Consider the following 24,328-nt stretch of genomic DNA (forward strand, 5'->3'; position numbering starts at 1 on the left):
TGAACCATCTCTTCAGCCCCTCTATGTTTCTTTTTAAAATTAGCATGTGTTTAGAAAACAGCAGGCTTCATTATGACTTTTTCACTCCTGTATACAATGTACTTTGATCATATGTGCCCCACTACTACTCTCTCTTGTGTCCTCTCTCCCCTCCCCACTGTGTTTCTTTGAACCAAATATTTATATCCTACAGGCTAGGCTTCATTTGTTCATTGATTCAGAAGCCCTTTTCTCTTACTTAATCAATCAGTATTGATGAATGTTTGCTATACTACCTCCTGCTTTAAAAAATTTAAGCCCAGAGAACTAATACTAAGAAATAACATAATTTTTTTGTGTGTTTTTTGTTGTTGCTTGTTTTTTGAGACATAGTCTTCAACTCACTACTTAGCCCAGGTTAGCCTCCAATTTGCTACGTTCTTCCTGCCTCTGAAGGCTAAGACTACAGGCAATCATGCCATCATGCCCAGCAACATAAATCTTAATAAGGCTTAATTGTGGTTATAACCTGAAAGGACTATTTTGATGTAAAATCAGATATAAAAGTATCCTCAAAATGTATAGCTTAGAACAAAAGGATTATGGCTGTGAACTACCCCACTTTCAGGGAAATAGAAGATTGACAGATTCCAGGAACTCCAGGATCTCAGCACCATTCCCATTCCTCAGGCTGTTAGGACAGTCTTAGACAATTTATTTCAACATTCTTTTTGAGGACTCATTATTTGCCAGCTACTGGTAACAGGGTCTTCCTGTTTCCCCAGTTGGTCTAGAACATCAGGCTGACCTGGATCTCACAGAGCTCTGCCTGCTTCTTCCTCTTGAGTGCTGGGATTAAAGGCATGCACTACCATGCCAGGCATCACAGTCTTGCTTTTTAAATTGCTCTCCAATGTAGTAGAGAGGAAATGACAACAAACAATCTGTGCTAGATAGTTTTAGTGTCAACTTGACACACCTGGGTTGAGGGATCCTCAACTGGGGAATTGCCTCCATAGGACTGGCCTGTGGCCATGTCTGTGGGGAATCTTCTTAATTGTTGAGTGATGTGGGAGGCCCAGCCCACTATGGGTGGTGCCACCCCAGGGCAGGTGTTGGCAGGCTGAGCAGAGGCCAGAGAGCAGGAGATCCTCCATAGCCTGTGCTCCAGTTCCTGCCTCCAGGTTCCTACCCTGAGTTCCTACCCTGGGCTCCCTGATGAACTGTGGCCTGGGAGATATAAGACAAATAAATCCTTTTCTCCCCAAGTTGGTAGTGGTCAGAGTGTTTTGTCACAGCAATCATGTGGAAGTCAGAGGACAAGTTTTGAGAGTCATTTCTATCCTTCTAACATGTGGATATTGGGACTTAAACTCAGATCGTCAGGTTTGGCGGCAAGAGCCTTTACCTGCCTAACCATGTCACAGGCCCCAGTCTAATCTTCTTTAGGTAGTCTTGTCTATACTAGTTAGAATGATAAGAATTAATGATGCAATTAGAGGACGAAGTACATTCTTGGCAGACAAAACAGCCAAGTGCAAAGCCACAAAGGCACCAAGTCACGTATGCTTGAGGAACTGTAAATTCTTTGGTACTGGAGCTCTGCCATGTGAGTGCTGGGAATTGAACCCAGATCCTCTGCAAGAGCAGGCAGTTCTCTTAACGGCTGAGCCATCTCTCCAGCCTAAGAATCTCTTCAATGCTTGGCAAGAACTGGCTGTCAGGTACTCAGGATGCAGTGTTAAGATTTTACTTTGCTCTTGAGGGAGGGGTGACCCTAGAAGCTGGCTAACTAAAATTTAAGTATATGAAAAGGAAAGAAAAATGCTTAGTTTCAAAAATCAAAGTGCTTTACATTTATTCACTTATTTTTACTTTATGTGTATGATTGATTTTTCTACATGTATGTAAGCACACCCTTGCATGTGTACAATACTCACGGAGGCCAGAAGAGGACATCAGATTCCCTGGAGCTGGAGTTACAGTTGGTTGTTAGCTACCATATGGATTGCTGGGAACCAAAGTACTAAAGTTTCAAAGTAGCTTTTTAAAAAAATTACTTATTTTTATTTTATGTGTATAAGTGTATTGCCTGCATGTATGTAAGTGCACCATGTCATGCAATGTCAAGGAGGTCAGAAGAGGGCATTGGATCCCCCTGGAATGTTTCATAGCTGCCATGTGGATGCTGGGAATCGAACCTGTTTTTTTTTTTTTTTTTTTTTTTTTTTTTTTTTTTTTTTGTGCATGTGTGTATGCTCATGTGGGGGGGGGTAGTGGGTGTGGGCACCCACAGAGTCCAGAAGTAGGCATGGGATCCCTTGGAGCTGGAGTTAAGGCATTTGTGGCAACATGGGTACTGGGATCCAAACTCTGGTCCTCATGATTGTGCAAGAGCTCTTAACCACTCAGCCCTCTCTGCAGCCTCTAAATATCTTTATCTTCCATTATTCTTACCTGGATAAGTATCCCAGTGCTACTTCTGAACATTGATACTACTTTTTAGCTAGAGTTAGGTGTTCTCCCTATTTTCCTCTGACATCAACCCTTTATAAGATTTGTTCTTAGAAGTATTCAATATTTCTAAGCCCAGGAAACTGCTATGCATCATAGAATAGGAACTCCAATTCCCCCCCTTCCCCCTCCTCCTCCTTCTTCTTGTCTTTTTGAGACAAGGTCTCCCTATAGCCCCAGCTGGCCTGGAACTCGCTATGTAGACCAGGCTGGCCTCGAATCACAGAGATCCACCTGCCTCTGCCTCCCAAGGGCTGGGATTAAAGATGTGTGCTACCATGCTCAGCCTCCAATTCTTTTTTTAAACAATTATTTTTTATGTTATAGTGTTTTGCCTGCGTAGATGTGTATCACATGTGTTCCTGGTGCTAGAGAAGGGTGTCTAATCCCCTGAAACTGGAATTAAAGACAGTTGTTAGCTGCTATGTAGGTGCTGGGACCCAAACCTTGATCCTCTGCAAGAACAGCCAGTGTTCTTAACTGGTGAGTTCTCTCTCCAACCCCTTTCCAATTCTTGTTCTAATAATCTGTCTAGGGCCATATCTGGAAGCTCATGCCTGTAATCCCAGCATTCTAGAGATAGAGGCAAGAGGATCTACTGCAGGCTGAAGGCCAGCCAGGGCAATATAGCAAGCCCATGCCTTAACCAAAAACCCAAAATGAATATCTATTTAGTACTTGTTTCACTGTGTCCCTTTCTACCCCAGGCCCTTGCTTTGTTTTCATCAGTTCTCCAACCCAACAGAAAGATATAATTCACGAAAGGCCATAATACACAATGAGGATCCATTAGTCTTTCAGATACTGCTGGTCTGTCCATGTGGATGTGTTGTTTCCCCTCATTCCTGAGTTCCTTACCCTGGAGTATTCCCCATATATTAGACCGCTTTCCTACTTGTTGGGCTTTTGGTAACTGGAGTACTAGGGATTATTTTACCCTTGGACTCAATGATTCCTTAAAGCTTTTCATAGTATTCAGGATCTCCTAGTAATGTCTCCTGACATTAGATTTGGCCATCTGACTTCACTGCCCAATAGTAAGTTAATGAACATTGCTTCTGGGTGGAAGCTTTTAAAATAGCTATTGCAAGACACTGAAGCACTAGCAATTAACTTTTATTATCCCAACTGTGGCAATCTTGAAAGCATGTCTCAGTGATGTGTACATCAATCAAGGGACCTCAGTGACTGAAACTCGGCAGTCTTTGAAGAGAATGCTGTCCCCAGATCCACCCTTTACATGATACATTCTTCAAATATTGGAAGCAGTGGTGACTGATGGCTCTCAAATGGATCCTATTTTGGGGGCTGTTTCACCTTTCAGCCCTGGGTGCAATCTACAGCCAATAATTGGTTGATGTAAGAGTATACAGACTTGATTTTGATGTTCTACCACAATTTAGGAAAACGTCGGAAGGCCATCTCAGGTCCAGAACTCCCCCACAGGATTGCCTGAAGCTTCTGGGTGACTGTATCAATCCACCTCTCACTCTCCAGTACTGCCTCCCTTGGCCTCCACAAAGATTGTTCTTCAGACTATTACCCAGTAACTTCTTACACACAAACTTGGGTTTGAAGGTCTGTTTTTTGGTGAACCCCACTCAAGATAGGCCCCCTAATGTCTTCTATCAAACATGAAACGAGAGATAATGCAATAAGCTGCTGAGATTTGTGGAGTGTTACAATTTAGCCCAGTCTCATCAGTATAGATGCCAGACCTCACCTGCCCTACCAATTCTTTGTTTTCACCTCAGTTTGACTTGTATTGTCTGTGTTGTGTAGTAGGTAAGTCATTGCCACATTCTAATTTCTTCTTTGATGATCTCACTCTGAGTGAAGATTTTCTCAACTCTGATATATTTTTTTAATTAAATCTTTTTAAAAATATATTTTATTATTTTTATGTGTATGAGTATTGCCTGCATGTATGTAAGTAGTTAGGGACAGGTGTTAGCTGCCATGTGGGTGCTGGGATTCGAACTCAGGTCTTCTGCAAGAACAACCAATGTTCTTAACCACTAAGCCATCTCTCCAGCCTTCAACTCCGATATTTTAAGGACAACAGAAAGGAAAGAGGGTTGCATATTGAGTTCCACTGATTATTTCTACCAAGTTAGTGGCATGAATTTTTTTCATGCATTTCCTAAGACTTCTTCCCTACATAATTTATCACATTCATAACATGTATAAAGGTACTTGATGCTTCTTAGGAAAATTTTATGCAAATAATTGACTGTACTTGACCTCAATTTGAGGAAGAAAAATAGTATTTCAACAGCTAGTAAGCTTTCTGTACCTTATCTCTGAGAGTCAGCTCTCATTTCTTGAAAGCCAGATTTAGTTAAAACAATGTCAGTTCCTTATTTTAGGCTTTTTAGGCAATACGAAATATAGTAATAAAGCTAAAGAATCAAAGCATGTGTTCATTGTTTTTCAAAACGGATTTTACCACATAGAAAAATTTCTCTGCTTGAAGGATAAACAGTATAAAAATATTTTGACTACAAAAAAAAGTCCTGAGCAGGTATTTTATTACAATAATTATAGGAGATATTTACTATAACAGAAACCAGTTTAAGGAATGTGGAGATTTATCTACATCACGTTCGGATAAACAGATAAAAGGGGGACTTGAATAAGCAAGCTTGAGTAGGACTTTAGGATTGTACTTATGAATGTATCTTTGGAACTGCCCTTAGCCAACAATGAAAGACCGGCAAAACCAGCCTTCAGAACAGCCTTCTATGGGAGAAGGGAGGGCTAGATTTCACCTCCTAAGATCGCCCTCCCACGCGTTTTTTCCACCTCGCAGTTAAGAATTAAACCCAGACTTCCGATCGTGGCGCCAAGCACGTCACCTTCTCCCCTCTCCCCTAGCAAAATCCCACCCAAGTCGGCTGACCCTACTGGGGAGTCACCTCCCCCTAGCCTGGCTGCATAAAGGAGACATAAAAAAAAATGGCTTAAAGAGATTTTGGGAAGCTGCGGTACCAACAGGCCCTTCCCAATTCCTTGGGGGGAGACTGGATCCCACAACAACTCTGCGCCGTTTTCCTTAACGCAGGCCCCGAAAAGCCCTCGATACCCGCGGCCTCGCTGAATAAGAGCCCTGCCGGGAGGTGCCGCGGACACACGGGCAGCCGCCGGGCGAGTGGTGTCTGTTCGCCGCGCGCTTCGCATCCCCTTCATCACGGCTGCGGGTAGAGGCGCGCGAGGAAAGCGAACACGCGGCAGCCGCCTGTGGCTTTCCAGCAGAGGCCTTTGTTCGAGCCGCGAGGGGCGGGGAGGCCACAAAGGCCAGGCTTTCGGCTCCCGGGAAGGCGGCTCGCTCCGGCGGAGGAGGCTCCCTCCGGAGACAAGGGGCCGATCCTGCCTGCCCTCGAGGCTTTTCTCGACTCCAGACCGCGGCCCCTCGGTCTCAGCACTTCGTCTTCCTAAACAAAAGCTGCAGCCGCCCGCGCAGACACACACGCACAGAACGCCGCACCATCCACGCACGGAAGGTGTGCGTGTGTGCGGGACAGGAGCCATGGCTACCCCCCACCCCCCACCCCGCGCGCGCGTCTGGCCCCACCCTGCCGGAGGGCGAAAGACGCCGAGCCAGGGCCTCAGTTCCCCAGCCAGCCTGGGAGCCGGGGGCGGGGCCGGGCGGGGCCGCGAGCGCGCAGGCGCAGCCAGCGCCGCCACCGTCGCTGCTGTCGCCGCCCGCGCTGCACCACAGGCCGGAGACAGACAGGGGTCGGGTAGAGAGCTGGAGACTGAGGAGGAGGCGGTGGCGGAGGCGGGGCGACTCCGGTGACCGGGAGCGCCTCAGACTGGCAGCTGCGGCGACTCCCCCCTTTGTGTCTGGTCTGCTCAGAGCCACTGAAAGTGCTTCCCGGAGGGGTGCAGGGTGTCTCGCAGGCTCGGCTGCCCACCCCCTTCCCCGGCCACCTACATCCGCCCTCCCGCCGCCCCCCGCCCTCGGCCCGCGACGCCCGAGCTCCGCCCGGAGCCCAGAGCTGCGGAGAACGAGGCGGCGGTGGCGGCGGTGGCTGCTTACTTGGAGCGGGGCTGCTATTCGCTCTGGGGAGCCATCGACGGGAGAAGCCGAGGCTCGCAGGGTGGCATTTACCTCAGGCTCGAGCAAGCGGCCGGAATAGCCGAGAGCGAGGCCGCGGGAGGAGCTCCCTCGGAGGGCGAGCCGGGCCAGCCGGGCTTCGGGCGTGTGGCAAGCCGGGGCCAGCCGCCGCGAGCGTCCCCTCCCCCGCGCCCCGAGGCCGGGCCTGCACGACCCTCTCCTGATTGTTCCGAGGAGGCTGCGGGCTCGCCCATGGAGGAGGCCACTGTGTTGGAGCCAGTCGGCGGAGAGGCTTGGCGGCTGTCGACCTCGGAGTGAAGGGAGCACCGAAGCGAAACTTTGTCTTCCGAGCGGCGAGCGATGCGACGCGGGCCGCCGGCCGCCGATACCAGCCCCACTTCGCCCTCCACGGCGCTCGGGGACTTGTACTGAGCCCCCGGCCGTCGCGTCCCCGCCCTCCAGCCCCCGGCACCTGGACATGCGTTCTCCCAGACCCGGCTATTTTTTTGATATCGTGAAACGACGAGGGAAATAATTGCAAGGGTTTTCTCCGCCCACCCCGACATGCCTTCAGTTTGGGGGGCCGAGGCACCCGGTCCTAGGAGAATGGAGCGCCCCAGCCTCGCGGGAGCGGAATGAGGGGCAGTTGTGCAGTGGAATGAAAGCTCTGCAGCGAGGTCCTCTCATCTGCCGTTTGTCCTTCCGAACTGCATTGTAATCCGGGCAGGAGTCAGACGACCGAGCCCTGGTTCCTCGGTCCCAGTTTACTTTCCAGATTTCTTTTCTTTGCCCTCCTGCTTCTCGGCTGACCCAGGGATGACTTCGTCGCTGGCGCGGCCCTGGCGGGTGCCCTGGCCACTCTGGGCCGTCCTGGTGGTCGGCACTACCGCCGGTGAGTAGCCCCGGGTCGGCGGGTCTCGGTTGCGGCCCGGCGGGTGGCGAGGGAGGGAGGGAGGCCGAGGCCAGCGCCGCGATCGCTGTGGACCCGAGTCGCGACCCGCCTGTGAAAGCACCTTCAGTGATTGCCTGGACTTTCCTGTCCCCACTCCCGGAGTCCCTGTCCCCTCCCCCACGGGGAAAAAAAAAAAAGACATATTGGGTGTGGTATCTTGACATTTTTAGCTGTGAGGTAATGCGAGGATTAAAAATATTTTAATCACTAGTGAACAGTGTCTATTAGGTTTTGGAAGCAGCTGGGTAGTTTTGCTTTTTAATAAAGAAGCAGATTTGGTTTCCAGTACAAAGGGCTAAGACACACGCCTGGACCTCCTTTCTACCTTTAGATCCGTCTGAGAATCTGCGTTACTTTTCGTTACTCAAGAGTGTTAGCGGATGATTAGAATAAATGGTACAGCCTGGGTGTGAGAGTCCTGATACATTGTCGAAGACTGTTGACTGCTGTTTCGTGAACGTCATTTTGATGCCGAGATTCTGAACTGTTGTGTATCTTTTCGTCTTGGGCATGTGTTCTTGATATGCTTTTGGGAAGACTGTTGGGCACAGGAGTATTTTGATAACTTTGCTATTAGTCATCTGGCGTCTGTTGGTTTTCCTGTCATTGAGACAACTTTGACCTCACGTCAGACTTCTAGGAGATTTGACTCCTGAAAGTTCTTTGACATTTTACGAACGTGTGAAAGGAAATGGTACTCCCATTTCCTTTGGATATTTCCTTTTTAAATCTCAGTCGCCTTGGGGGGAAAAAACTACAAAAACATGTTTTCCTTGCACTTATTTTCAAACAACGGTCTTTTGGTGATTTGCTTTTAGAAAATTTCAGGAGTGGATCCTTAAATTAACCACATGAATTACACATTTAAAAACGAAACTTTAAAAGCCGGGCGTGGTGGTGCACGCTTCTAGTCCCAGCACTTGAGAGGCAGAGGCAGACGGATCTCTGTGAGTTCAAGGCCAGCCTGGTCTACATAGTTGAGTTCCAGGACAGCTGGGGCTACAGGGAAACCCTGCTTCAGAAAGACCAAAAAACAAAACAAAACAAAAAAAACGCACGAAAATTTGTTTTTGTAAGTTTGTAATTTTCACATTCAAGAAATTGTTATTGCTATATGAGACACAGAGGTGACATGCTTAATTTACATTTTAAAAGTCTGTGCTGGGAAGATACTGAAAATTGGAAGTTTCCTTTTGTACTTTTGGTATTGTCTATCAATTAATATCTAGTATTTTTATAATAAGTCTATGTAGTACTAAAATAATTCAGACTGAAATGAATACATTTTGAAACATCTTTTTTTTTTTGGTCTTTTTGAGACAGGGTCTCCCTGTAGCCCCAGCTGTCCTGGAACTCACTGTGTAGACCAGGCTGGCCTTGAACTCACAGAGATCCGCCTGCCTCTGCCTCCCAAGTGCTGGGATTAAAGGCGTGTGCCACCACGCCCGGCTTGAAACATCTGTTTTAATGTTTTTAATTATTGCAGTTTTTTTTTGAGCAACACTGAACAGTTTTTCTCCAAATTTATTTGTTAGCTGTTTAAATCTTCTAGCCGTAAGTCATATGGTTCCTATAAAATATGAAAAGAATAAGAATGGCCTTTACACCTAAGCAGTCATTCTACAAGCAGAAATCGCAGAACGTTTTGCCTTTTTTGGTATTCTTGACTTTAGAATGCAGATTCTCATTTATAGTGATGTGCTTATCATTTGTGATCAGAACTGATAAAAGAGAAAAATAACATTGATTTTTAAATTATTTCTATTTGGTAAATATATTCTTAGGATATTGTCCTTTTTAAAGAAGCGTTAGATTATAAGAATCTTTGTATAAAAGTGATTTTAATTTTTTTTCTCTTTAGTGTTATATAGTACCAGAGGATGGGATTTTTGAAGCTGGATTTCAGAGCTCTAGCTAGCTATTTATTGGGTACTCTCTATGCATCAGCACGTGTTCAAATAGTTGTACATATAGTTCCTTCTTTGAGCCTCCTGACAGTTTTGTATCATAGGCTGTTAACATTTCCCTTTTACAGAGAGGGAAAGAAAATTAAGTATAGAATTTTAAGCAACTCATTATATAGTAAATTATGGAGCCAGGATTATAGCTTGCATCCTTACCTACCTTGTTAATGTTAACAGGGAGCAGCTGTACCAGAACAGCTTCTCCCTCTAATTAGACAGGAGGTAGAGCAATGCCTTCACCAGATAACTTTGAAAGGACGGTTGGCCAGTTACAGAATAATGGGTACAGGTAGGATCATGCAGTGTTATGGTTCTGAATGTGTAAAACTATGCTTAACCGTGGATTGATTAGTGCAGTTTCATTAAGTGCAGGGTGACTAGATAAGGCCTGTGTGGATTTGGGATAGACTAATGCAGAGATGTAACTGGCAGGTCAAATAGGGTACTGAACAGGAAAAAATATTGGAAGACTGATAGATACTATATCCTTCTTTGGGGTCCTGAATAAATTACTGTTGGCATTGTTTTGAAGCATTGACTTATTCTGTTGCCCAAACTGACCTGCAACTCATTGTGTAGTCCAGGTTGTATTCAAACTCTTGGGCTTTTCTTCTGCTTCAGCCTCCCAAGTGCTGTGATTATCTGTATGAGCTACCAAGTCTGGCTTACTGGAATATCATCTCTTTTGAATCACTCATTTCCAGTTACTCTGTCTAGTTCTTGGACTCCTTAATTCTAAGAATAGTTGGTATGCAAAAATTTGAAATTTATGAGAAAGATGTGCTTGCTTAAAATGATTTATTCTAATGAAAATTTATTAAATGCATTATTAGTTTTATTTTTTATTATTATTTTTTGTTTTATGTGTATGAGTGTATTGCCTGCATGTAGGTAAGTGCACCCATGTCATCCAGTGCCTGAGGAGGACAGAAGAGGCCGTCGGATCCCCTGGAACTGCAGTTAGGGACAGTTGTTAGCTGCCATGTGGGTGCTGGGATTAGAACCCGGGTCTTCTGCAAGAACAACCTGTGTTCTTAACCGTGGAGCCATCTCTCCAGCCCCAAATGCGTTATTAGTTTTAATAAGGCAATTCAAGTTTTGCTTAAGGGTCAGCATTTGAAATAATTCTCTTGACTGTATTTCACCTTTATATCTCTTCAGGAATATACATTGTCTAAGGTGAGATTCATCTATTTAGTATTATTGAGCAGTTAGTGAAAATTGTTGAGTAACTGCAAGATAGGTAATCTTCAGTGTTTCTCAGATTTTGTGCACTACAGAAGTTACCTGAGGTTCTTGATAAAATGTATACTGAATGAATTTGTATGGAACATATATTTAGGAAAAAAAATTCTTTTTACCCTAAAGAGTTTAAAAGAGGTGAGTTTGAGAACTAGTGCTTTATATCATTAGTGCTGATTGAATTTCTTCAGTATGGTGGTTTGGTCACCTTTTGCCACATGATAATTTGCAGCCACAAAATCTTCATAGCATGTAACAAACATTTATTTTGTTCTACTTGTCTCCTTTTGGGTCCTAGTGTGGAGGGAAGGTAATACCTTAAGAAGTTTGTGTCACAGTAGTGGCAGAATGCAAGAGGGCAAACCCAACCCTACTGGCATATTTCCAGACTGTTCCTCTAACTTCCCATTGGCTCATCAAATCTTGCTGCCATACCCAAAGACAAGGTATATTGGAATAGTGCATTTTGTATATGATGAGAATGATATAGAACATATGAATATATAATAAATTGCAGAGGAATGAAGAATTAAGACCCTCAGTCTTCCCCATAGAATTGGGAAGGTGGCACAGGAAGGAAACTTAACTTCTTTTACCTTTGGGTAGGCCTTTCCATGAACATGACACCAGCTTTGGTTTCTACAGAACTATCTTGGAATATCACCTGTGGTATATGGTGTTGGTGTTGGTGTGTTCTGTGAAATGTAAGGAGAGGATTATTTTACATTAAGACTTTCTTGCATTACTTTCCTGCATTGAAGACTGACTTTTGTTTTTCTTTTGTTTGGTTCTGGGGATCCAGGAACCCTCTGCCACTGAACTGCAACCCCAGCCTAAGGCTAACATTTTTTTTTTTTCCAACAGTTAAGAAGTTGAATATTAGTTTGTGAGGTTAAGTTCTAGATATTGAGTGAAGTTGTACTAAATGAGTTAATTTTATAACGAGTTGTGCCACTTACTTTGTTACCTGGCTCTTACAGTGTTGCTATTGAATAGCAATGTGATGTGCTTGTCTTCTTCCAACTGATACTGGTATCTGTAGGATAGGGTTCATATTTTTAGTTTAATTATATTAATTAATTTAGTTGTTTATATTTTTTTGTCTTTTTGAGACAGGGTCTCCCTGTAGGCTCAGCTGGCCTAGAACTCTATATGTAGACCAGGCTGGCCTCATCTCAAAAAGATCCACTTGCCTCTGCCTCCCAAGTGCTGGGATTAAAGGCCTGTGCCACCACACTTGACCATATCTTTTATTTTTGTAGTCCTGAGGATTAAACCCAGGGCCACATGGATGCATGAGCTATATCCCTAGTTTTGTTAGCTGTCCTATTGTTATATACATTGAAGAAGTTTAAGAAATACTTGGTGTGGGGCTGGAGAAATGGTTCAGCAGTTAAGAGTGCTGGTTGCTCTAGCCAAGGACTTGGGGTTGATTCCCATGTTAGCTACATGGCAGCTAACAACCATCCTAACTCCAGTTCCAGGGGCTCCAACAAGGATCTGACCTCCGCAAGCACTGCACAACATGAATGCACTTGCATACATGCAGGCAATACACTCATACACATAAAATAAAAATAATAAAAGTTAAAAAAACACAAAAAGAAATACTTGGTGAATGAATTATGAAAAGGAATTAGAACTTCTTTTCATATTAGTAGCATTCTTTGTTGTAGTTTCTTCAACTGTATTTGAAGTGATATAGTGGGAAGATCACTGTCCTGAGTTAATGAGACCTGTATTCTGTGTGACTACTAGGTCATTTTATTTTTATTTACATATATTAGCTGATTTGGGTTGCTCTACTAACATATCAAAACCAGAAAATTTCATTACAACAGAGGCAAACGTGTGTTGATGGAATAGACTAGAAACAAAACTAGAACTTTTTTTTTTTTGAGACAGGGTCTATCTGTAGCCCCAGCTGGCCTGGAACTCACTATGTAGACCAGGCTGGTCTTGAACTTACAGAGATCCTCCTGCCTCTATGTACAAAACCAGAACTTTAATTAGAGCACAAATATATAGAAAAGAATAAAAAACAATGAACTGATAAAAATGGAAATATCTTAGTGTAACAGGTCAGTGAACAGCAAAATAAAAATGAAACCAATATCATATACTCTATTCATGATAATAAATTTATATTATTACAAATGTCAACAGGATTAATTGACCAAAGAACATCAGCCTTACATCTTAACACATCAATATGAGTTTTCTTCCATTTTAATTATAATTGTAACAGCTTTAAAAGAAGTTTAAAAATGTGATTTGAGTGAAACTGATACACGTGTCCCCCCCCCCCATATAAACTGGTTTGAAGCCAAGTGGATAGAAAATATATAGAAAGATGACAAAAATCTACAGCTTGGACAAAGTAAATGCATCCTGAAAGAGCAGCATAATACTTTACCATTTGATGAAAGCATTTCTAAGTATTACTTGTGGTCATAGTATTTCTCTTTTTCTTTTTTTGTCTTTTTGAGACAGGTCTCCCTGTAGCCCCAGCTGGCCTGGAACTCACTATGTAGACCAGGCTGGCCACCACCACACCCAGCTCTCTTTTTTCCCCAAAATCAATGTCGCTCTTTCTCTGGTCTTTTTTGAGAGAGAGGGTCTCCCTGTAGCCTTAGCTGTCCTGGAACTCACTATGTAGACTAGGCTGACCTTGAACTCACAGAAATCCTCCTGCCTCTGCCTCCCGAGTGCTGGGATTAATACCATGCCCTGCGTTGGCCATAGTATTTCTAGACAGATGCCTGGCTCAAACTATAGTGATTAAATTGGTAAATTTGTGTTTTTATTCCTTAACTCCTAAGTGATGGAGGAAAGGAACCTTAAACATTTTTATGATTTATAACAAAGATGGAAAACCTTATTGAAGTTGAACAGAACATTCATCTCCTAAAACAAGAAAACTTTTTTTTTTTTTTTTTTTTTTGGTCTTTTTGAGACAGGGTCTCCCTGTAGCCCCAGCTGTCGTGGAACTCACTATGTAGACCAGGCTGGCCTTGAACTCACAGAGCTCTGCCTGCCTCTGCCTCCCAAGTGCTGGGATTAAAGGCGTGCATCACCACGCCTGGCCTTTTTTGTTTTTTTTGAGACAGGGTCTCCCTGTGGCCCCAGTTGTCCTGGAACTCACTATGTAAACCAGGCTGGCCTTGAACTCACAGAGATCCGCCTGCCTCTGCCTCTCCAGTGTTGGTATTAAAGGTGGGTGCCACCACACAGATAGATGAGTCACATAGTTATTCTATATGTCCAGTCACTCTTGTCACCAACTTTTAGGCCTATGGGTTTTAAAATTTTGTATTATAATGTAAAAGATATAAACTATTACCATGGGACTAATCTGGTGAATCTATAACTTTAGCAGTGAAAAATGTTTTAAAGTCATGGGGGAAAGACTCCCAGCAAATCCAACATAGTTTTCTCAGTTCTAATATTGTGAAGTTGGACTAGATTTTATTTCAAAAGTAGGTGCCTTTGTACCATCCTAGACCTACTAAATCCAAGTACTTCAGTGCCCAGGCCTAGAAATCTGCATCATAGCAGTAGTCCTCTCCCTGTAACTTACATACCTCTGAACTAAATTTAAGATGCCTTCTGTCAGGTTCTATAGTACAACTTTGTTATTTTGTGTTATGTCTTTTTTTCCTATTACTTTGAGACAAAATGGATCTTTTGTTCAATCAACTTTGGGACCAAACATTTATTATTTTATGCTTTAGTCAGTTACCCAAACCTTCTTTGGGGTTAGGGGGAAGACAAAGTCTCATGTAGCTGAGGCTAGACCTGATTGTCTCTGCCTTCTGAGTACTGGCATTGCAAGTATGTGTAACCATGCCCAAACCCTTTTTCCTTTTTAAAAATTTTGTATTTTCTTTTCCTTTTGCCTCTTCTTGGTCTTTTTTTTTCTTTTTTTTGAAAAAAAGCTTAAAAATTATTGTTGTGCATGTACATTGTGTACTTGCCACAGCATATGTGTAGAAGGACAATTTTATGGAATTGGTTCTCTGCTTCCACCTTTATGTGGGTTTCAGTGCTGAATTCAGTTTGCCAGGCTTTTGATAAGCACCTTTACCCATTGAGCCATCTTGCTAGCCTGTCTTTTCATGGTCTTCAAAGCAATACATTATTTAGTGAAGGCTTTGCTTACCTAGTCTTAAAAGTTAATTTAATTTGAGTTTTTATTTTGTTTGTTTTTTTTGTGGTACTGAGGAGCAAACCGAGGCTCTGGAGTATGACAGACATCCCAGTCCTTGTATTTTTATTTTGACCATTTTATTTTTGTCCTACTTCTACCAGAAAGGAAACTTAGTAGGAGAGTGATGGGTTTTTAAAATTTTTTTTACTTATTATTTTTATGTGTATGAGCATATTGCCTGCATGCATGTAAGTGCACCCATATCATGTAATGCCTGTGGAAGTCAGAAGAGGGTGTTGAATTCTCTGGAACTGGAGTCACAGATGGTTGTTAACCGCTATGTGGGTGCTGGGATATCCGAACCCGGGTCCTCTGGAAGAGTAGCCAGTGCTTTTAATTGCTGGGCCATCTCTCTAGCCCCATTTTTTTGTTGTTGTTGTTGAACAGGGTCTCACTATGTAGCCCCAGCTGACCTAGAACTCACTACGTAGGCCAGGCTCACAGAAGTCCACCTGCACCTGGCTCCCAAGTGCTAGGGTTAAAGGTATGTTCCACCACACCTGGCCTATAAGTGATGGTTTTTTTTTTTTTTTTTTTTTTTTTTTTTTTTTTTTGTCTTTTTGAGACAGGGTCTCCCTGTAGCCCCAGCTGACCTGGAACTCACTGTGTAGACTAGGCTGGCCTTAAACTCACAGAGCTCTGCCTGCCTCTGCCTCCCAAGTGTTGGGATTGAAGGTGTGTGTCACCATACCTGACCCATAAGTGTGTTTTTTAAAAAAATTATTCATTTAGTAAGCATTCAAAATAATAGATTTCATTATGGCATTTTCATACATATATATCATTATAATTACATGGTTTTTTTTTGTTTTAAATATATATTTTGTTTGTATACTTCTGAGTGTAGTACACATGTGGTAGCCTTTTCAGGGGTTGGTTCTCTCCTTTCACCTTGTTTTTGAGGCAGATCTCTCATTTTATTTCTGATGGGGTTTTGCATGTACCAGTTTCTGGCTCGTTCGTCTGTCTCTGTCTCTCCCACCTTGCTATAGAGTGCTGGGATCACAAATGGAGTCTTTACTTCTGGTTCTTTTATGTGGGATCTGGGGCCCAAACTCAGGTTGTCAGGATTATACAGGAAGCACTTTTACCCATTGAGCCATTTTGATGGCTGCTAAGTGGTTTTAATTAAAAACATTTATTGTTTTTATTTTATGTGTATGTATTTTGCTTGCATGTATGTAAGTACACCAAGTGTGTGTAATGCCCGCAGAGGCTACAAGAGGGTATCAGATCCCCAGGAACTGGAGTTACAGATAGTTATTAGCTGCCTTGTGAGTGCTGGGAATTAAACCAGGGTCCTCTGCAAGAGCAGCCAGTGCAGCCAGTGCTCCAAACTGCTGAGCCATCTCTCCAGTCCTAAGTGGTTTTAATTTTAGTAAACGTGGATGAGAATTGTTAATAACATATAAAAGGGTTAGTGCTATACTAAATTAGATAACATGTTTTGGTTTTAGTTACAAATTAATATTCCTTGAAGCTTCCTTTCTTATTTTTGCCCACTGCCTATCTATTAGAATGTCTTTTGGTCTTCTTCATCCTGTTTTAAAATATTTTTTTCCATGTAGCACTGGCTGGCCTGGAACATGCTATGTACACCAGGTTGGTCTGCAACTCAAAGAGATCAGCCTCTGCTTCCCAAGTGTTGGGATTAAAGGTGTATGCTTCCATGCCCAACCTTCAAAGAACAGTGAAAATTTCTTGATTTCCCTATCCTAAACTCCTTGTTTTCCTTCCTCTCCCCACAATGTCAGCAGTGATTTCCTTTCTTTTTCTTTTCTATTTTTGAGTCAAGGTCTTGTTGTGTAACCTGGCTAGCCTGATGCTCACTATGTAGCCCAGTCTGGCCTCTAGTTTGTGGCAGTCCTGCCTCAGCCCTTCTAGTGCTGGTAGTGAGTTACCATGCCTCACTAGCAGTGATTTTCTAATACCCAAATGTAGTCATTTTTCAATGTTTTGTCTTCTCTACTAGAGCTACTCCTTTCTCTTGTTGATTTTTCTCTCTTGCTATTTCTCCCCTAGGCTTTAATTATCTCTGAAAGTAAATGATTCCTAAGTGAAACATCTAACTAGAGTCGGAAGCTCTGAATTCCTGCTTAGTGTTACTGTTAGTTGTTTACTTAATTCCTTGTTTTGCTCTCTGTATCTTTTGTAAAGTGAGGGGGATGGCCTGGATGACACAGTACTTATGCAGTCTTTTTGCATATTGATTAAGAAAAGCCAGTGCTACATATGTAGTTGTTAATAAGTATATAGCACTTTTAATAATATGTTTGCTTATTTATTATCTATATATTCTTTCTTTGTTTCTTTTTCTCTGGAGCTGATCCCGAGCTGATGATAGCCAAGCATAGGGCCTTATGCATGCTAGGCAAAGCACTTTCCTACTGAGATACATTCCAGCTCTAGTATTTCAAATTTAGCTGACACTGGGAAAAATTTGAGGCATTCTAAAATTGTTAAAGACTTCTTTGAGAAAAACATAATTAATTAAAAAAAATAAGCTTTAGGGGCTGGAGAGATGGCTCAGTGGTTAAGAATACTGACTCTTCTTGCAGAAGACCTGGGTTCAAATCCCAGCACCCACATGGCAGCTAACAATTGTCTGTAACTCCAGCTCCAGGGGATCTGACAACCTCTTCTGTCCTCTGCAGGCATTGCACAACATGGGTGCACTTACCTACATGCAGGCAATACGCTCATAACACATAAAATAAAAATAATAAATAAAATATTAAAAAAATAAGTTTTATATTGATTACATGTGTTGAATTAGCACAAGTGTAAAGGAGGGCTCCTTAGGGGTATGCTTTAATGACAGTAGAAGAATGATGCACAGAAATATGTAAAGGGTGCCTTAAAAAGAGTTGGGGTTGAGAATTTTAAGCTTGGAAAGGACTTTAAAATACTTTAAATAATTAGAAGTTAAGATTTTGTCTGTAATTTTTCTCCCCAGCACCTAAATTTAAAATAAATAATGCTAAGGTCAGTTTCAGCTCAGCCTTAAACCAAGTATCATATATTTAAATCAGTGAGATTTAGTTAATGATATTTAAACTTTGTTTTGAAGCACAGTATCACTTTGTAGTCCAGCTTGGCCTTGAACTTCTAGCAATTCTGCCTCAGCCTTCCAAGGCCATAGGAGCTGGCCATAGTACATGGCTTGACATTTAAACTTTATGTTAAACCCAGGGGCATTGTGCATGCTAGAAAAGCACTCTAACACTGAGCTGTTACATTTGTCCTTATATTTTGTTGTTGTTTTTGAGACAGGGAATCCCTATAGCCCTAGCTGTCCTGGAAGTTGCTATGTAGACCAGACTGGCCTCCATGTCGCAGAGATACACTTACCTCTGCCTCTGCCTTCTCAGTGCTAGGACTAAAGACTTGTGCTACTATGCCTGGCTCCTTAAATTTTTTAAAAGTAGCTTTACTGAGATATAATTCTCACACTACACAATTTAGCCATTTAAGTTCCATGCCAGCAGGGACTACATTGGGACCCTGTCTCAAAAAACCCAAAAACCCAACACAACAAAAAAAACCCCACACCAACAACAGTTGGTTTTGATATGTTTTAAAAATTGCAGTAAAATTTTTGTGAAACAAAAAAAAAAAACCCCACACCAACAACAGTTGGTTTTGTTATGTCTTAAAAATTGCAGTAAAATGTATAACTTGTCATTTGAAACATTTTTCAAGTGTACAGCTCAAATATTCACGATGTGATATTTCTGCTATTAGATCCCCAAAATAGAAACTTTAAAATCATTAAGCGTTAACTCTGTCTCCCTTCTACCTTCTAGACCCTGGTAACCTTTAATCTACTTTTGGTGGCTATGAATTTGCCTACTTGAGATACTTCATATTAGAGGAATCATGTAATATTTGTCCTTTTGTTATTGGCTCTTGTATGTTTTCACAGTCTATCAGTGTTGTAGCATGTATCAGAACTTCATTCCTTATTTTTGGTCTTTTTGAGACAGGGTCTTTCTGTAGCCCCAGCTGTCCTGGAACTCACTATGTAGACCAGGCTGGCCTAGAACTTACAGAGATTAGCCTGGCCTCTGCCTCCTAAGTGCTGGGACTACAGGAGTGCACCACCATGCCTGGCTTTTTTTTTTTTTGTAAGACAGAGTCTCTCTGTAGCCCCAGCCAGGCCCGGATCTCATAGAGATCCACCTGCCTCTCCCTCATGAGTGCTGGGAGTAAAGGTATGTTTCACCAAGTTACGTTATTTTTTAAAATTTATTTTTATTTTATGTGTATGAGTGTTTTACCTCCATGTATATTTAAGCGTACCCATGCATTCAGTGCCTGTAGAGATCAGAAGAGGGCATTGGATCTTCTGGAACTGGAGTTATTTATATATGCTTGTTAGCTATCATGTGGGTGCTGGGAACTGAACCCCGGGTCCTCTGCAAGAGCAGCTAGTGCTCTTAACCTCTGAGTCATCTCTCCAGCTCCAATTTCAGCCCTTTTTAAGCCTGAATAATACTATATCATATGTATAAATCTTTTTGTTTATCTCTGTCATTGGCTAAATGCTTCTACTTTTGACTGTTGTGAACTATGCTGCAGTGAACATGGGTGTGTATCTGAGTCCCTGCTTTTAATTCTTTTGTATATACCCAAGAGTAGTGTAAGTTTTGAATCACATGGAAAGTCTGTGTTTAGAATTTCTAAAAAGCTTCCAAAGTGTTTTCCATAGTGGGTACATCATTTTATATTCCAACTAGCAATATTTGATTGTTCTAATCCCTTCCTTCCTTCCTTCCTTCCTTCCTTCCTTCCTTCCTTCCTTCCTTCCTTCCTAAGAAAATGAATTTCTTTTCTCTCTCCTCCCCTCCCCTCCCCTCCCCTCCCCTCCTTTTTTTTTGCCTTTTTGAGATGGTCTGCCTGTAGCCCCAGCTGGCCTTGAATTCACTGTGTAGCCCAGGTTGACCTAGTAGAACTCATAATCCTTTTGCCCTCTGAAGTGCTGGGTTTAAAGGCATGAGCTGCCATGGTCAGCTGTTCTAGTTTCTTTATATCATTACTAACACATAACTTTCTGATTTTTTTTTTAAGTAAATTATTGAGTCAGGTATGGTAGTATACAACTGTAATCCCAGCACTTCAGAGGTGGAAGCAAGAGGATTACGAGTTCTACTAGGTCAACCTGGGCTACATCATGAAATTTTTGTCTAAAAAAAGTTGAACGTTAGGTCAATATTTTGGGTGTGAAGTGATATCTCATTGTGGATTAAAAAATTCTTTTTTGATTTGTTTTTGTTTTCTGTGTATGAGTGTTTTGCCTGCATGGATGTAAGTATACCTCTGCCATGCAGTGCACACTGAGGCCTGAAGAGGGTGCTTGATCCCCAGGAACTGGAGGAATTGCAAACAGTTGTTAGCTGTCATGTGGTGCTGGGAACCAAACTTGGATCAAGAGCCACCAGACCCTTAATGACAGAGCTATCTTTCCAGCCTCTCATTGTGGGTTTTAATTTCTAATTTTCTAAATAATGAATGAGGTTAAGCATCTTTTCCTTTACCTGTGGGCTGTCTGAATATCTTTATCGAAGAAATGTCAATTCAAGTCCTTTGTATTTTAAAAATATTTTATTATTATTTTTTATTTTATGTGTATGAGTGTATTGCCTGCATGTATGCAAGTGCGCCTGTGTTGTACAGTGCCCATAGACTAGGTCAGAAGAGGGCACTGGATTCCCTGGAACTGGAGTTATAGACAGTTGTCAGCTGCCATGTGGGTGCTGGGGTTCAAACCTGGGTTCTCTGCAAGAGCAGCCAGTGCTCTTAACTGCTGAGCCATCTTTCTCCAACCCTGTGAATCATTTTTTAATTTGATTATTTATCTTTTCATTGTATTTTAGGAGTTCTTTATATATGGGTATTATCTGCCTATCAAATATATGACTTACAATTATTTTCTCATTTTTTAGTATTTTTTGTTCTTCTTAGTACTGTTCTGTGATGTACAGAAGTTTCCAATTTTGGGGGCTGGAGAGATGGCTCAGCAGTTAAGAACACTGACTGTTCTTGCAGAAGACCTGGGTTCGAATCCCAGTACCCACATTGAAGCTAACAACTCTCCATAACTCCAGTTCCAGGGGATCCCATAGCCTCTTCTGTCCTCCAAGGGCATTGGATGACTTACATGCAGGTATAAAATAAAAATAATAAATAAAATATTTTTTAAAAAGCTTCCAATTTTGATGGAAGTCTAGTTAATCTATTTTATTGTTTTTATTCATGTTTTTTGTGTCATATCTGAGAATCCATTGCCAAATCCGAAGCTATGATGATTTATTCCTGTTTTCTTCTAAGAAGAGTGTAGGTATGGCTCTTATAATTAGCTATTTGATCCATTTTTAGTTAAATTTTGTATATAGCATGTGGTAAATATCCAACTTCATTCTTTTACATGTGGAAATCCAGTTTTGCCAGTACCACATGTTGAAGAGACTGTCCTTTCTTCATTTAATGGAGTTGCACCCTTGTCAAAAATCAGTTGGGCAAAGTTGTATGAGTTTGTTTCTAGACTTCAAATCAACTCTACTGGTGTATATGCACTACTATTCCTATACCAGCTTGGATTACTACAGCTTTGTAGTAAGTTTTTAAAGTTGAATTTAATTTTATTTTTATTTTATGTGTATGAGTATATTGCTTGCATGTATGTAAGTGTATCTGTGTGCTGCAGTTCTTTCAGAGGTTAGAAGAGGGAGTTAGATCCCCTGGAACTGGAGTTCTGACCAGTTGTTAGCCACAATGTGGGTGCTAGGACTCGAACCTGGGTCTTCTTCAAGAGCAGCCAGTGCTGTTAACTGTTGAGTCATCTCTCCATGAACCTTTGACTTTATTCATCTTTTGCAAGATAGATTTGGCTGATCAGCATTTTTTGCAAAAGAGAGGCTATTGGAATTTTGATAGGGATTGTTAGGATCTGTAGATTGTTTTGGGTATTGACATCTTAATTATAAGTCTTCTTATCTGTGAACAAGGACTGCCTTTCCATTTATTAGGCCCATCTTCCCTCCCTCTGTCCTTCCCAACATCCTCCTTCCCTTTCCTCCTTCCCTTCTTTTTCTTCCAAGTCTCTTTCCCTTCTTCCCTTCCTTTCTTCTTTTTTATTATTTTGAGACAGGGTCTCCCTGTAGCCCCAGCTGGCCTGCAAATTTGCTGTGTAGTCTAGGCTGACTTAGATCTCAAAGAGATCCTCCTGCCTCTGACTCTAGAGTGCTATGATCAGAGATGTGCACCACCTCACCTGGCTTTCCTTCCATTTTTTGGAGACAGGCTTTTCTCTGTGATCCCAGCACCATGCCCTCTTCAAGATGCTCTTTTAAATTTTCTTTCTTGGAATGTTTTATAATTTTTAGTGTAGAAGTATTTAATCTTTGTGGTTAAATAGATTACTGGGAATTTTATTCCCAGGTTAATAAAGTTTTTCTTTGTTTATTTGGTGCACTCTCTTTTATTAAAGAAAATGATGAAATAGTTACACTTAAAGTATTTAATTTTTTTGTGTTAATTTATTTTTTTATTTTAAGTCAGGGTCTTGCCTCAAATTTGTGATATTTTTGTACCAGCTTTAAGTCTCCCCAGTGCTGGGATTATAGGTGTATGCCACTGTGTCCATTGCTAGTATCTTTATTGAGTAACCGTTTTCATTTGGTAAAGCTGAGGAAATAACTAAATACTTAAATTTTACTTTATGGCACAGTGTTGTTGAGGAAGATTTTGATTGTTATTAGATTTTAACTTATCAGTTAACTTACCAGAATAACTTAAAAAAGATTTTTGTTTGTGTTTGTATCTTTGCAAGCAGGTATTTAATTTTTTCCTCAATGAAGTAAACTGAAAGAACTTTTGTCAGGGCACATGTAAATAAAAATAACTTGGGGCATGGTGGTGGCACATCTTTAATCCCAGCACTTGGGAGGCAGAGGCAGGTAGATCTCTGTGAGATTGAGGCCAGCCTGGTCTCTGTAGCAAGTTCAGGCCAGCTGGGGCTACAGGGAGACCCAGTACCAAAAAGTTTTGAAAAAAAAAAAGGGGGGGGGAATGGCTTAGCAGTTAAGAGCACTGGCTGCTCTTGTAGAAGACTTGGGTTTTGTTCCTAGAACTCACACCGTGGCTAACAACAGTAGGTAATTTTCCAGGGGATCCAACGACCTCTTCTGGCCTCTGTAGACACTGTGTGCATGTGGTACACTTACATGCAGGCAAAACACTCATACACATAAAATAAAAATAAATAAAAAATATTATCAATGTCTAGTCTTAACCTATTAGAAATCTATTAGGAATATTTTAGGAATTTCTTTTGTGCTCTTCTAGGTATGATTTAGATGGGATTAGGCACATGGGAATCCCTATCTAGTAAATTATAAATTTGTTTTGTACGCTTAATTTTTTATTTCATAGTTGTACTAGTTGACAGGATTAGGCAATCTTGATTTTTTTTCCTGTTAATTAAAAAAAGATTTAAAGCTAAATGCTTTAAACAGAAGGAATTCTGTTTATTTACCTCTTGCTGCAACATACTTTTTTTGGAAGGCTTTTCTTTTTTTGTGGTATTAGGGCTTGGAACCCAGGGCTCTGTTCTACCACTGAGCTATAGCCCAGCCTGGAAAGAATGTTTGGTTAGAGATCTGTTACTAAAAAGAAGAGAAATTGGGTATATGCCAAGGAGTGGTATAACTGGGTCAAAGCCAAAGAACTCATCCTATTGCAGAGACACTTGTACATCCATGTTTGTTGCTGCTTTTTTCACAATAGCTAAGAGATGGAAGCAACCTAAGTGTCCCTCAGCTGACGAGTGGATAATGAAAATGTGGTTCATTTATATGATGGAGTTTTACTCAGCAGTAAAGAAAGATAAAATCATGAAATTTGCAGGTAAATGGATGGAACTAGAAACTGTTATACTGAGTTAGAAGTAACACAGACTCAGGAAAAAAAAAGAAAAGACAATGCATGTTCTCCCTCATATGTGGATCCTAGCACCAAATCCTAAGTGAGTATGTGTCCAGACATTAACTACAGGAACCAGGATAATAAAACGGAACCAGGGAGGTAAAGGAAAAGAAAGAATCTGAAAGAGAAGAACAGTAGAAAACAGGTGTTAATAAGGGAGGTATGGATAAAAATGGGATTATTTTAAGGGGGGGGAAGGTTATATAAGGAACCTAGGGAATAAAGGGAAAGAAGGAGCTCAAGAGAGGAAGGACCATAGGAGAAGGGTATTATTAAGGGAGAAATGGGAAAAACGGGGGCACCTTAAATGGGGAAACCATGGTGGAAGGGTTAGCAATGCGAGAGATAAATAATGCCTAGCTAGATTAAAAAAACCAGAGGGAATCATATTACTCCAACAACCTACTGACAAATTATACATA

At 41.7% G+C, this 24,328-nt stretch overlaps 1 protein-coding gene across 2 annotated transcripts in view; it reads left to right on the top strand.

The window, feature by feature from the left end:
* Positions 1–6,996: 6,996 nt before the first annotated feature.
* Bmpr2 (bone morphogenetic protein receptor type 2) overlaps positions 6,997–24,328 on the top strand; it is a 197,676-nt gene continuing 180,344 nt past the window's right edge. The window contains exon 1 of one of the 2 annotated variants that reach the window (XM_017798761.2): positions 6,997–7,445. In XM_017798761.2, coding sequence (XP_017654250.1) covers positions 7,370–7,445 — 76 coding nt within the window. In that variant the 5' untranslated portion in view covers positions 6,997–7,369. The remainder of the gene's footprint in view (positions 7,446–24,328) is intronic. The other variant, XM_017798762.2, reaches the window with a different exon arrangement.

The sequence above is a fragment of the Nannospalax galili genome, unplaced genomic scaffold (genome assembly GCF_000622305.1).
Source record: "Nannospalax galili isolate Female #2095 unplaced genomic scaffold, S.galili_v1.0 scaffold637, whole genome shotgun sequence".
NCBI lineage: Eukaryota > Metazoa > Chordata > Mammalia > Rodentia > Spalacidae > Nannospalax > Nannospalax galili.